This window comes from Oncorhynchus mykiss, chromosome 23, assembly GCF_013265735.2.
Source record: "Oncorhynchus mykiss isolate Arlee chromosome 23, USDA_OmykA_1.1, whole genome shotgun sequence".
Taxonomy (NCBI): domain Eukaryota; kingdom Metazoa; phylum Chordata; class Actinopteri; order Salmoniformes; family Salmonidae; genus Oncorhynchus; species Oncorhynchus mykiss.
The window spans coordinates 54,752,484-54,768,023 of NC_048587.1; the positions used below are offsets into that span (position 1 = coordinate 54,752,484).

General features: G+C 42.6%; 1 protein-coding gene across 4 annotated transcripts; it reads right to left on the reverse strand.

Moving 5' to 3' along the window:
• Positions 1-3,695: 3,695 nt before the first annotated feature.
• LOC110502990 (zinc finger and BTB domain-containing protein 18) lies at positions 3,696-15,182 on the reverse strand. Of its 4 annotated transcripts, none has more exons than XR_005039273.1 (3): positions 11,953-12,958; positions 5,045-8,825; positions 3,696-4,962 (listed from the first exon to the last, which is right to left on the reverse strand). XR_005039273.1 is itself a non-coding variant. In XM_021581354.2 (2 exons), the coding sequence occupies exon 2, from the start codon at positions 8,809-8,811 to the stop codon at positions 7,189-7,191; it is 1,623 nt and encodes a 540-aa protein (XP_021437029.1). In that variant the 5' UTR covers positions 8,812-8,825; positions 14,843-15,182; the 3' UTR covers positions 3,696-7,188. The 4 variants fall into 4 exon arrangements, 2 of the variants coding, with proteins under 2 accessions (XP_021437029.1, XP_021437028.1); XR_005039272.1 differs by having other exon boundaries at positions 5,004-8,825; XM_021581354.2 differs by lacking the exon at positions 11,953-12,958 and adding an exon at positions 14,843-15,182 and having other exon boundaries at positions 3,696-8,825.
• Positions 15,183-15,540: the final 358 nt, after the last annotated feature.

Sequence of the window (15,540 nt, forward strand, 5' to 3'; positions counted from 1 at the left end):
GCCCACTCTTTCCTCTTACCATCCATACAGCCCACACTTTCCTCTTACCATCCATACAGCCCACACTTTCCTCTTACCATCCATACAGCCCACTCTTTCCTCTTACCATCCATACAGCCCAGTCTTTCCTCTTACCATCCATACAGCCCACTCTTTCCTCTTACCATCCATACAGCCCAGTCTTTCTTAGTTGTGGAGCTAAATTATTTTTTCCCACTCCTCGAAAGACTCACACAAAAGAGCTGTCGGGAGTGTGATCTCATACCATACAAGCCCCCAAAAAAGTTCCTGGGGGAGGGTGTGTGTGTGCGAGGGGTATGGTGTGTGTGTGTGAGGGGTATGGTCTGGGCCCCTCTAACAGAGACACTGACATTCAAGTTCGAGACAACTGCTTTGTCTGGGTGGAGACAAGGTGCTTGTTGCTAGCCTTCTGTCTTTGTATGCTGAGTGCTTGACGGTGGGATGCTTTTTAAATATGCAGACAATCAAAAGAAAGACAAATTCCTCCCTCCTGTCTGTTATCGTAACCTTTTAAAAGCTCTGCCCTTGTACACTTCTCCCTTTTTTCTTCAGACTTAATGCTTCATTCAATCCATTTTAATTCCACGGCTCAACTGCAAACATTTAATGTTTGGCATTGAAAAATCAGCAAGTTTAGAGTTGTGTGGTTATTGGTTAGACATTTTTATTACCTCCTATGTAGAATATTTGCTCTCTAGATATTTGACCTCAATTAAAATTGTTCTGCAAAGGTATACTTAACTTGTGTATCTGATGCAACAGTATCCCCCATGGCTTCTTGAGAATGTACTGCAAGACTTCTAATTCTTCAACAGCAACAGTCATCTCAAGCAAATCAGCCTTTTGTTTGTGGGGGTGTTAGGATACATTTTTCATATGAAGCAGAACACTTAGTGCAGTCCTATTCAGTATGAATGTTTGTAACTTCACTGCCATAGCTGGCCTTGTGGAAGCATGTGATTGTCTCTCCCCTGCCCAGGCGCTCACAGCCCGGTAGAGAACTGGCTCACACAAACTTCTGTGTTGTAGCTACAAGCTGGTCGCCGATTCCAACATGTTGAGCCCACTACCCTTCGGCACAGCGAAATGTTTCTGCAGCTGCCATTTTGTCCCTGTTCCTTACGTAAACAAAGGACAGATACAAATTAATGACCTAAATACACCCAGCTCCATCTGAGAGCAAATTGTATTCTTCAAGCAGATGTTCAGGAGCCTAGTTGAGCTAGCAATAATGAAGTAGGTAAAGGTTCATTATTTTTCATGACACTTTCAAACAATACATAGTTACTTAGGGTCATTAATAGTGGTGATATTTTTGTCTTTCTAATTACTATTTTTGGGACTTAAAGAAAATCCAGTGTCAACTTGATGTCATTGCTCCTGTCTAAGGAGTGGAATTCAATACAAGAAATAATGAAAAAGGTGCACATGTGATAATATTGCATGGACATAGTTAAAACTGATGTAAAAATAAAGGTGTAATGAACATTTAGAAATAATATTATGATGCCTGGATGTAGTTATTATGATGCCTCTGAATAGTCAACATAAATAAATCTACAAGTTACAAACACTTACATGTTTCAAAAACAATATCATGCCTGTGAAAAGAGAAGCAAATCTTCCAGTGATTGGGAGATGGGGGTGTTAAGTGTTGCTGGTGAAGGGGGGTGGCTTACAGCATATGACCATCTGTAGTAATGCCCTAATGAATAACTCTCACTGTGGTCAGTCCTTAATGCATCTGCAAGGCCAGGTTTGCAGAACAGCTAGACATTAGATAAAGCTGATTTGTTTCTTGGAAAACTGTACTTGAGGAGCTTTGGCAGGAGGATGGGGGGGGGGGTCTTGACAAGCTGCTGCACATTTTCTCAGTTCCAGCCCACGCCTGAGCCAGCCAGATGTATACACACACACACACACACACACGCACACGCACACAGACACACTGGCCCTGCAACAACCAGGGCCCAATTAAGATCCACAGCCCCCCCCCCCCCCCTTCACACGCACTGGCGATGCAACTACAGTGACCCAATCTAGATCCACAACTTCTCCTGACACACACACACTGGCCATGCAACTACAGTGGCCCAATCTAGAGCCTCTCCTGACACACACACACTGGCCATGCAACTACAGGGGCTCAATCTAGATCCACAGCCTCTCCCCACACACACAGACACACACAACATGGCATAGAACAATGAATGATGCCAAGGCTTCCCTTACCTTCATTGCTGAAAGATATGAAAACACTATATCTATTATGATTATACACTAAGTACATAATCACAGTCACTATAGTTAGTTCTGAAGAGCAATGCTAGAATATGTTGAATTACTCAGATGTGTAAGTATAGCTAATATATCGCATTAAATGATACACACTTAGGGTTGTGTGTAATTGTCAGTGTTGGGGAGCAGTGAACAACAAGTAACTAAACTACATTTTGCAGTAGCTTGGTGACAGTAGCTTGTTGATAGTTTAACTAAATTCAAGTCATGGTTATGTTTTCAGTAGTTAATTACTTTTAGCCATGTAGTGGTGTAGCCAACTACTGGAACTACACACTACTGTTTTACCATGTAGCGGTGTAGCTAACTACTGGAACTACACACTACTGTTTTACCATGTAGCGGTGTAGCCAACTACTGGAACTACACACTACTGTTTTACCATGTAGCGGTGTAGCTAACTACTGGAACTACACACTACTGTTTTACCATGTAGCGGTGTAGCCAACTGCTGGAACTACACATTACTGTTTTACCATGTAGCGGTGTAGCCAACTACTGGAACTACACACTACTGTTTTACCATGTAGCGGTGTAGCCAACTACTGGAACTACACACTACTGTTTTACCATGTAGCGGTGTAGCCAACTACTGGAACTACACACTACTGTTTTAACATGTAGCGGTGTAGCTAACTACTGGAACTACACACTACTGATTTACCATGTAGCGGTGTAGCTAACTACTGGAACTACACACTACTGTTTTACCATGTAGCGGTGTAGCTAACTACTGGAACTACACACTACCGTTTTACCATGTAGCGGTGTAGCTAACTACTGGAACTACACACTACCGTTTTACCATGTAGCGGTGTAGCTACCTACTGGAACTACACACTACTGTTTTACCATGTAGCGTTTTACCATGTAGTGTTTTACCATGTTCTTGCAATTTGTAATCTGATATTTACAGATGATAATTTTTCACAAAGTAATTTGGATGTAGTGAACTACTTTTTCAAAGTAACTTTAGTTAGGTAAACTATATATTTTTAAGGGTAGCTTTAGTGTAGCTTACCTTCTTCCAGTGTGAAGTAAAAGGTAGCTTGGTAAACTATATTTTCAGAGTAGCTTCCCCAACATCGGTAATTGTAACATTTGATTGAGCTTGTATCTAATACATACAGGCCTCTGAGAAGTCCAGTCGGTTTAAACACTTATGAAATTAAATTAAGATTTTTTTTTATATTACAATAATTTCAGCAGATGACATCTTCCTTCTGTTAAAATATGACTGTGGCTCTAAGCTGTATTAATAAGTATAATAAGCATTTAACTAATCCTCTAAATGTGCGGTAGTTTGTGCCGACTGAATGGTACCCATGTTATTCACTCTTTATGTGACAAATTAAACACACACATTTACATTGAAGTTGAGTTTTAAGGTTCTTATAATTTATTGCAGTTTGCACACAATTTAAAAATTTCAACAACAGCACACCAAAAAAGTACAAAACTAAACAGCCTTAGAATTTACTCCCCTTGAGAAAAAAACAAAACATACTTTGATTGTCAAAGCTAAATGCTTAAATCCAGAAAAATAAACCAAATCTCACAGGGAAGCAAATATATTTGAATCAAAATCTGCTTATTTTTCAGACAGTGATTGTCCTTTTCAACCAATTTCTTTCTATTTCCCCCCTCCCCTCTCTTCATTGTAGTCTACATTTGAACGTTTTTTCCCCCATTGGCCCTTTCCTGTTTTCAAGTAACCAAAGTTGGATTGATGTAAACGGAGATGCTTATTGGATCATTTCACAGCTTCCTTTCCGTTTCAAAAAGGTCAATAAACAGTCCAGTTACACACACTTTCAGTGTTCCAGTGATAACGTGAAAATAAACCAAGCTGTTTACAGTAGTTTAAGGCGGTCAAGTACAATAAGAAGTCAGCAATAATTGTAAATAAGTCTTCAAACAGAGAGGTAACTCACATATGATATATTTTCCATGGATGCAAAGAGATCAATTACCACTGTGCAAAATGCCATGAGTGTGTGCAGTTGGCAAGGAGCACCCATGTCACCAGCTGATGCTGCCACCACCACGTCCACTGAAGAGCAAACCAAACCCCCGGACCAGTGTGGACATGCCAGACATGCCAATGTGCAGACATTCATAACCATACTAATAACAACTGAGTTTGTGTAGAGTTCAACTTTTGCTTTTGTTCGATTGATTGATTCCATGATTTTTGTGCACAAACATTTTTTGAGTGCAGATTTTTTTCTCAGAATGTTCACATTCCTAAAAATGTGAAAAATCCTAAATAAAATATTGAAATAAAGAAAAATGAGATATTATAATATTAAGGTTAACTCAATCATTTCACGATTAAATACATCTCCTCTTGAATGTAATAGTATCCATGATTTCGTGAATCTATAATTTATAACTGTAATTTTCATAAAGGCATATTTTCAGCAATAAATCTCAGTTAAATAACCTTTAATGGTGCAATCAAGTATGCCAATTCTCTCCCTTCAAAAGTAAGGATTACGCTTTCAGTACAAAACACGCACATGTACATACATACAGTACGTACATAGGAGCACTCAAACAGATACACACAGACATTCAAATTAGGAGCGTGTAGTGCTGCTCTCTGATTCTTCAGCTTTTACCATTTAAAACAGAAAGAACCTTCAGGAGTACTCAGGCTTTACTGTTGAAACATAAATAACCTTCAGGAGTACTCAGGCTTTACTGTTGAAACAGAAATAACCTTCAGGAGTACTCAGGCTTTACTGTTGAAACAGAAAGAACCTTCAGGAGTACTCAGGCTTTACTGTTGAAACAAATAACCTTCAGGAGTACTCAGGCTTTGCTGTTGAAACAGAAATAACCTTCAGGAGTACTCAGGCTTTACTGTTGAAACAGAAAGAACCTTCAGGAGTACTCAGGCTTTGCTGTTGAAACAGAAAAAAACTTCAGGAGTACTCAGGCTTTACTGTTGAAACAGAAAGAACCTTCAGGAGTACTCAGGCTTTACTGTTGAAACAAATAACCTTCAGGAGTACTCAGGCTTTACTGTTGAAACAAATAACCTTCAGAAGTACTCAGGCTTTGCTGTTGAAACAAATAACATTCAGGAGTACTCAGGCTTTGCTGTTGAAATAAATAACCTTCAGAAGTACTCAGGCTTTACTATTGAAACAAATAACCTTCAGGAGTACTCAGGCTTTACTGTTGAAATAAATAACCTTCAGGAGTACTCAGGCTTTACTATTGAAACAAATAACCCTCAGGAGTACTTAGGCTTTACTATTGAAACAAATAACCCTCAGGAGTACTCAGGCTTTACTATTGAAACAAATAACATTCAGGAGTACTCAGGCTTTACTATTGAAACAAAGAACCTTCAGGATTACTCAGGTATGAGCAGGTGAGCATCTCTCTCGTAGATCAGTGCGAAACCTTCTCATTGGCCGCACAGTTAGAAACAAGTGTCAAATAAAAATATAAATAAATTACCCACAACGCTTACTTAATGTCGATGAGAAAGCAGAAAATACCAAAGCAGAATGTTAACTGGATATAGCTACAGTAGTTGGGAACCTTAACTCCTTGACCACCATGCAGCAGAGTAGACTGTGATGAAGTGCTGTGTGGGCGGGAGGCAAACACAGTAGAGGAGATCTTCAGTAGATTAGTTAGGTCACTACTGGCATTCAGCCCACACTGCCACCTCTGTCAGTCTGAAGACAAACTTCACCTCACATTCCGTTACACAAACTCAAACCCAAGACCAGTGCATTGACACAATATCTTCACAGCCCAGAAGAACATTTCAAAGGAGTCCCGGCAGACTCTCAAAAGGAGCAAAGAAAATAAATAAACTACTTAAGAATGAAATAAGTTAATTTAGAATACACCCCCCCCCCCCCCAAAAAAAAAAACAAGAAAATGTAAGATAAATCATATTCATGCATTTTCCATAACTGTAATATTCCGGGTTTCTTAACCGACTGCACCCTTGGATATTCACATTGTCTGTTCTATATTTGCTCAATTACAGTGTACAGTTATACAGTAATTCACATTTCAAATATACAGGTTGGACTTCATGCAATATCAGATCCCATTTTCCAAAAATAAATCCATAATCATAACCTATAGGATACAGCCAAATGAAATTAAAGGGATGTTTAAAGGCAGCAGATAGATTTAAGAAATTGTATAATAATCATTCATAAAGAATTTTAGAAAATACTTGAATTGATGTGAAAAAGGAAGCTGTACATTGCATGAGTGCCATATGTCTTTCATCAGTCAAGAGCTTAAGGAGCAGAAGCTTGTTAGAGCAGACCTCTTTCCAGTTTCCTTAAACACACATACACACACGCAAACGCACACACACACCAATGAAATTTGATAATAAAAATATAGTGCACTATATACACACATATTAATACACACACACATATGTGTACTGGTATAAATTGATGAGCAGTACCCGTTTAGTGTATTCTAATAATCTTCAACGTCAGTGTGTTACCTGAACACTTCATATGGTTGTCGTTGAAGGTGTGCCTTAGATTAAGGAGTGTATCTATACACAAGAAGATGACATAACACTGGGTGTTGATTCCAGCGCCCATGTTTTTTTTTATATTGAACTAAATCTGAACAAATAAAAGATTAGAACAGAACAAAGGACTGGAACTGAAAACAGTAGTAACATCTTCATGTTCTATTAAAGTGCCATTTAACCAGATTTTGTAATGTACGTACAAGAAACATGACTAAATCAGACCCCTCTCCTACCCACAACCCGTGCTCCAACTCCCTTACCTCTCTGCCCAACCTTCACTGACACCTCTCTCATTTAGCTTAAAAACAAAGGAGTCCTGATTATTTCAGCAGGCTTCACTTCCACAGTTCTTGAGAACTATCCTCTATGGCCCAGTCCCTGTGGAGGGTGGGTAGGTTGAGGCCTTCACTCTTGACAGAGAGCGAGTTGACCAGTTCGCAGTGGAACTTGCGGATGTGGCGGTACAGGTCCCCAGACTGGGTGAAGCGCCGCTCGCACCATTTGCAGGCGTGCGGCTTCTCTCGGGTGTGCACCACGGCGTGCCGGCTCAGGTTGTGAGAGTACTGGAAGCTCTTACCGCACGTGGTGCAAGTGTATGGCTTCTCTCCAGAGTGAGTCCGCTCGTGGCGCTTCAGGGTGTACATGCAGGAGAACGTCTTGCCGCAGATGGAGCAGGTGGGCACGTTGATGTCGCTGGCGGGCTTGGCGCGCACGCCTTCCTGCTCGCGAAAGTGTGTGCTGAGGTGGATCTGGAGGATGTGCGGACTGGGAAACACCTTGTTGCACAGCGGGCACATGAAGATCTGAGTGTGAGGGGCGTTCAGCATATTGGACACGTAGGGCAGCAGGGTGCTGTCGATGCTGGCCGTCTCAACCTGGGCCCTCTCACTCTCTCCGCCCAGCATGTCATTATTGCTGACCTTGTCGTCACGCTCCAGTTCACTGGCCAGGGTGGCATCACGCAGGGCTGACAGGTGGGCCTCCAGGCGTCTGTGAGCATGGCTGCTGACCAAGTGGTGGTTCAGACCTCCGTTGGTTCTGGGAGGGGTGGCTTTGGGCCCGCTGTGGTCCATCTCGTAGTCACCACTCACCAGGTCCTCATGGTCTGAGCCCGTGTTCTTCTCCTGCTTCACCTGGACCAGGGTGCCCTGCAGGCTATCTGGCATCACCACACCACAGAAGTAAGGGTTATTGGACAAGGCCTCGCTGGGCCCAGTCAGGCTGGACTTCACAGACAAGTCCAGGACACAGTCTGCATCCGACGACACTCTGCGGGAGCCACGGGAGCCCACAGACCTCCGGGACAGGGAGCCTATAGAGCTGCTGGGGCTGCCAGTTGGGGATTGCAGCTTGGGGGGACTGCCATGGGCGTCATCTTCCCCTGGGCTGGTGGCAGTGGCCGGGGTGCCTGCCCTGTCAGTGGGTAGCCTTATCCACAGGCTACTGGGGTCCTGCTTGGACTCCAGGTCCTCATCGTCACTGGGCAATAGGTCAGCTGTGGCTGGTTGGCCCGTGCTGCCCTCGGAGAAGCTCTCTAGTTTGTCAGAGCAGCTGGAAGCATCCTCCTCCTTCTTGGTGCTGTCTGCCTCCGCAGTGGCTTTGTGCTTCAGCTTCTTCTTGCAGACCTTGACAATGTGGTACATGTGGAGGAAGCTGGCAGCAGCCAGCACATCTTCCACGGGCAGGGCTTTGAACTGGAGCTTCCCCTCGTACATGAACTCCAGCAGGAGAGCGAACGCTGGGGCTGTAACAATGTCGCTGTTCAGATGAACAATGTCCCTTTTGTCCAGCTGGTCCTTGTAAAAGAGATGGAAGTACATGCTGCATGAAGCCAGCACTGCTCGATGGGCCCGGAACTGGGCATCGCCGACCAGCACAGTGGAATCACAAAGGAAACCCTGATGCCTCTGCTCACTCAGACACTGTAGCAAATGTCTGCTGTGGTCTGGGAACTCCATGATGTCTTCATAACCTAGAACAGACAGCAGATGTTAGCGGCACATTATTTTAGAAGATGTAAGAGGTACATTATTTTAGAAGATGTTAGAGGTACATTATTTTAGAAGATGTTAGAGGTACATTATTTTAGTTTTAGCTTGTAGACAATCTGTCTGGATCCACTCACCCACTCTTTCACCTCATGCACTCACTCACCCACTCTCTCACTTACTCACCCACTCACTCACTCACCCTCTTTCTCACCCACTCACTCACTCTCTCTCTCACCCACTCACTCACTCACCCTCTCTCTCACTCACTTACCCTCTCTGTCACTCACTCACCCTCTTTCTCACCCACCCACCCACTCTCTCACTCACTCACTCACCCACTCACTCACCCTCTCACTCATTCACTCACACACTCACTCACTCACCCTCTCTCTCGTTCACTCACCCTCACTGTCACTCACTCACCCTCTCTCTCACTCACTCACCCACTCTCTCTTACTCACCCACCCACTCTCTCACTCACCCACTCATTCACTCACCCACTCTCTCTCTCACTCACTCCCTCACCCACTCTCTCACTCACTCACCCACTCACTCACTCACACACCCTCTCTCTAACTCACTCACCCTCTCTCTCACTCACTCACTCACTCACCCTCTCTCTCACTCACTCATTCACTCACTCACCCACTCACCCACTCACTCACTCACTCACCCTCTCTCTCACACTCACTCACTCACCCTCTCTCTCACTCACCCACTCACTCACTCACTCACTCACTCACCCGCTCTCTCACTCACCCTCTCTCTCACTCACCTTCTCTCTCACCCACCCACTCACTCACTCACCCTCTCTCTCACTCACTCACCCACTCACTCACTCACTCACTCACCCTCTCTCTCACTCACCCACTCACTCACCCACTCACTCACTCACCCTCTCACTCACTCACTCATTCACTCACCCACTCACTCACTCCCTCACTCATTCACTCACCCACTCTCTCTCTCCCTCACCCACTCACTCACCCTCTCTCTCACCCACTCTCTCACTCACCCACTCACTCACTCACTCACTCACTCACTCACTCACTCACTCACTCACCCTCTCTCTCACTCACTCACCCACCCTCTCTCTCACTCACTCACCCTCTCTCTCACTCACCCTCTCTCTCACTCACCCAAAAGGGAACAAAAATGTGCCTACACAAGAAATCCTTGACATTTTAAAATACATTTACAAAACTGTCACTAAAACATCACCAAAGACACATTTTCCTTTTTAGATTCTGCTAACATGTTTTACCACCAACCAACTCCAACTTTCAGACACACAAACACCAAATAAAAAACAGGTAGAGTCTAATTGCTCCATAAACCTAAATGTTTCCGGACGATATTTGGGAGAGGTGTTGGTTGCTCTAGACTGCGACCAATGGCTGCTCCACATGATCACAGAGAGGCTTCAGCAGCTAACCCCCGCCTGGTCACACAGATGTCTCCCCGCCCGCCTGCTAACTGAACTGCTTCCACGCTTTACTCTCCCAGCTCCTAGTGAGGTTATTTTTAATAACCCACATTGGCCTGGCCAGACTCTTTAGGTAACAGGATTTCAGGTACACATGCAATCCTCACATACACAAGCTACTGATTCCAGAGGCCTACTGTAAGTATACTGAGAATAACGACTGTACACGCGGAATTGAAGGGTTTGAAAAACAGGTTGCCTTGTTGGTAATTACAAAAGGCCTTTTATTGTCAACTCCCACTGCCATTTATATTCATACTTTTGAATGAGAAAAAAAAAGATCACACCTGTAAACCAAGTATTTTTTTTTGCCTGAAAGAATACATGAGCCTGAACATTAAGCAGTTAAATAAACCCTTTTGAATGTGAGTGAACAAGTGTGCGATCCTCCTCACTGGAGCAGAGTTCAGACTTTCCTTAATGGTGGGAGGCTTACAGGGACAAGGATGTCCAACCCCACAGGCAACTCCCACCACCCCACGCTCCCCCTACCTCAAATCTTTCTAGAAACCGCACATCCTCCCTAAAGAGAACGGCACTGAAGATTTACAGTACAATCACTTTAAGTGCCCTGTAGTCTACAGCCATCCTAATCCTTAAGATGGCTAAAAATAAAGATAGTAGGACAACTCACAAGGTAGCAGCGATCAAATTAGGGGTCTGTCAGGACAGAGAGGGACAGAGAAGGAGGCTTACAAACATCTGATCCAGCTGACTGTGGCCATATGGCAGCTGCTGCCCAGATAAAGAGATTAAGACTAGGAGGAGTGCGATTACAGCTGTCTAGCCAATTCAGGCAGCTCAAATCTGCAACTTCTAAATTAGTCACCACCAACAGAAAAAATGAACACAAGCCAGGGAAAGAGGACATCAGGCTTTCAAGTCATTTCAAAGACAGTTATTTTGTATTTTTTTATTGAACTTTTATTTAACTAGGAAAGTCAGTTAAGAACAAATTCTCATTTACAATGACGGCCTACCGGGGAACAGTGAGTTAACTGCCTTATTCAGAGGCAGAACGACAGCTCTGGGATCCGATCCAGCAACCTTTCGGTTACTGGCCCAACGCTCTAACCACTAGGCTACCTGCCGCCCCAAAAGTTAGATTTAAAAGGTTGAATTATTCTTAGTAAAAATTACCCTATAGATTTGTATTTTATTTTTTTTACATTGTTTGTGGATGTTTTAACTAGAATAACTTTATGAGTATAAAGATTTACAATTTTGATAGTAGCAGTTATCTGTTGGATCAGATTTGATAAATTAATACTGTGTTTACCAGACAATAAATACACGTTAAATTGCATTTAATCATTAGTTAAACACAAATGAAGAAATGTATTTTGGGTGAAACAAATGACAATAATTTCAACAAACATTCAACTCCAAGCCCAACTTGCTCACTACAAACCAGAGAAAAACTAGGAAAGCTCTTCCTGACTACACCAGTCCCTTGCTTAGCTACAGTAAACAACTACTGTACACATACACAACATGTAGACTAAATCCTTCACTTCCTATTCCATAGAGCTCTGACTAAAAGTAGCCTGACCCTGGGAAAAGCCAGAGCTACTCATACAAAATAAAACCCTCCCAGGGCCCCGGACCCTTTCCCACAGTACCTGCAGTATGCATCAACTTGATTAAGTCCACTGTAGTAGAAAAGCTGGGCCGGCTGCAGCTTTTTTGCAGAATCAATGAGGGGGTAGGAGAAAAAAAAATGCAAACTGTGGAAGACAGATGCAAAGCGGAGGAGATGTTGGAGGGGAATGAGATACCTCCTCCTGAACACAGATCCGCACACACACTAACTCCCAGTCTGTGCATTAGAATAAAAGACTGGGGGATGGCAGCCTGTCAGCTGCTCTGACATCATGTTCAGATGGAAATGCTACCTCCAGCTGTGCTCCTTTTACAGCCATATGCTACTCCTCTACACTCTGCCACCAGCCTCTCCTTTATACAACTTTGTTTATTTTTTTCTCCTCTCTCTAAAAAAAGGGGGTACATGTATTGAGGTGCTTGGGTGGAAAACTAGACAACTTCCCCCTACCTCTTCACTCTAAAGGATAACTTAAGAAAATAGGTCTGTGTGAAAACCAACATTTTTTTTTCTAACCTAGTTTCCTGCGCAATGAATTTAAATACCCTCAAGTTTTTGTGTTTTTTTTTTTGCCGCCTGCTCTCCTTCCAGTAACCATAAACAAAGGCCAGCACAGCACATTTTCAACTGACAGATCCACGCAGCTGATATTGTTTTCAACTTTTGTATGGTTCACTGCGCTTGCCATTACCGTAATTCATTTCCCTAACCCTTTGGACAACTGACAGAAAAATGTAGAAAATAACAATGGGAACAATCGTATTGACCTCAAGAGTGATATTCTAAATGAAACAAAAACTACACTATTCCTTAATGGGCTGCCTAAAACTGACTACAGCTTCTGCTTTCTTTTGTGAAAGTATTCCACTCTTTCGTGTGAATATTTCAGTGGGTATTTTTATTCCACAAGGAATTAATTTATCTGCCATGTGAATGGATCACAGCCACACATCTATATGCAGCACATTATTATTCATATGAAACAATAACAATAATAAACAATAACAATAGACTGCTCCCGCACATTGGCTAACCGGGCTATCTGCATTGTGTTCCACCACCCACCACCCGCCAACCCCTCTTTTACGATACTGCTACTCTCTGTTCATCATATATGCATAGTCACTTTAACCATATCTACATGTACATACTACCTCAATCAGCCTGACTAACCGGTGTCTGTATGTAGCCTGGCTACTTTTATAGCCTCGCTACTGTATATAGCCTGTCTTTTTACTGTTGTATTATTTCTTTACTTACCTATTGTTCACCTAACACCTTTTTTGCACTATTGGTTAGTAAGTACGCATTTCACTGTACGGTCTACTACACCTGTTGTATTTGGCGCATGTGACAAATAAACTTTGATTTGATTTGATCGTATATTAACATTTTTTGTGTAGCCTATATTGATGTGAACTTTACATTCAAGACATTCAACATGTTCCTGTTGACATAAGGGGCATTTCATAAATGTATTTTATTTTTTATTTCACCTTTATTCAACCAGGTAGGCCAGTTGAGAACAAGTTCTCATTTACAACTGCGACCTGGCCAAGATAAAGCAAAGTAGTGCGACACAAACATCACAGAGTTACACAAACATACACAAACGTACAGCCAATAACACAATAGAAAAATCTATATACAGTGTGTGCAAATGTAGTAAGATTAGGGAAGTAAGGCAATAAATAGGCCATAGTGGCAAAAATAATTACAATTTAGCAATTAAATACTGGAGTGATAGATGTGCAGAAGATGAATGTGCAAGTAAAGATACTGGGGTGCAAAGGAGCAAAAAAACAAAAAAACAATATGGGGATGAGGTAGGTGAGTGGGCTATTTACAGATGGGCTATGTACAGGTGCAATGATCGGTAAACTGCTCTGACAGCTGATGCTTCAAGTTAGTGAGGGAGATATAAGACTCCAGCTTCAGTGATGTAACATAATTCTCAAGTTTTGTTATGAAAATGTACAAGATCAAAACCTTTAGGAATTAATTGCAATTTATGCTAATGAGTGTAGCCTATACTTTAGAAAGAGGAGAAACACACGAATATATAGGCCATATGTAGGCTGATAGAACAAACCTATGGCCAGATATCTTATGTTATTCATATATATCTTTAAATTACCTTCAAATCAGTGACGCTGCACGCAAATGGGAAAATTGGAGTTGCACCTAAATAATTAGCCTATATTACCGATTCAGGATCCGAGGCTTTCACAGAACATAGTCTATTCCTTTCACACAAAAAAGGATATCATGTATCATTAAATAGCCCTAGAGTGTGTTTGGGTAATTGGTAACAATGTTACAACATTAATATTACAATTTGCAACACATAACACTTAATCCAAATATATACATTGTATTATTGCCATTGCCTTTCTTTGGATTAGCCTAGTCTACAAAAAGATCAAAAGCCAGGAAACAACTGTCATTAATTAGCCATTACTTCCATAAACTTCTTGAGACCGGACATGACACACTACTACCGATACAAGCAACTGATCAATGTATCTGTCAACCTCTGTAGGCTACTCCTCCAGGGTCTGGCTACCAACATTTCTCTGCGCTGCTCGTTCCAGAATGGAAGACTGTCGCGAACAACACAACAGAACATTCGCAAGACTACAAATACAATATCTCTCGCGCGCACACACTAACGCAATCAAGCTAGCTAGCCACGGTGGCTAACAAAAAAAAGTACACGTTCGATCATTAGTAGGCTATAGCAGTTCTGTAGCAGGCCCCGATGCAATGCCGACAGGCACTACGAAGGAGCTAACATAGCAACTATTATGTGAACACAACAGTCGCTAGAAAGGATTATTACTTTTTCCCCTTTCATTCTTTAACCTCCTTTCATCACCCTTTCGGACTGTGGTATTAAAGGCACTTACAGACAACAAGCTCCAATGTCTTCCTGCGTCCTTCGTCAAATCCTATTGAGGCTGAAAAATAACTAGATTGACTTTCAACAAATGTCCATAACAACCTGCAGTGGCAGGAAAGACGGACCGAGCGAGCGGAGAGAGAAGGGCTGCGGCAGCCAGATGTTTCCGAGCTGTTGCTACTAAACTCCAGCTACGGTAGAGGCGTCTGACTGACAGCGCAAAAGCCAATAGTGCTTGTGATAAGAAAAGTGAAGGCAAATTGGAAGCAGTCGTTGAAGAGGGAGGGATATGTCTACTGGGTGTAGGTTGACACCAGGCAACAGTGAGAAGGCAGAAAAAAGGCCAAGCGAACTGGTTCCCTGAACAGACTGGCGCAGAGCACAGAGTGAGCGAGAGGCTGAGCGCAGGGTTTCGTGGGTACTGTAGTCATGCTTCGACCAATAGAGAGGAAGAACAGGTGCACTACCTTCATATTGTTGAAATAAAACTTTTGTCACCGGGTACAAAATGAGGACTGCAACGAAAAGGTATGCGAATATAAGGCAATTCACGCGTAAAATAACTCCGTTGGAAGCGAGCAGAATGCATCAAGGTAGCACAATCAATTGTTCATTCATTGGTTTGAATAAAGTTATTTTCTTTCTAGGCAATTTTTTCTGACTTTAGTAATTTTCCTATTGCCATGGGATAGCCTATAGATTTTG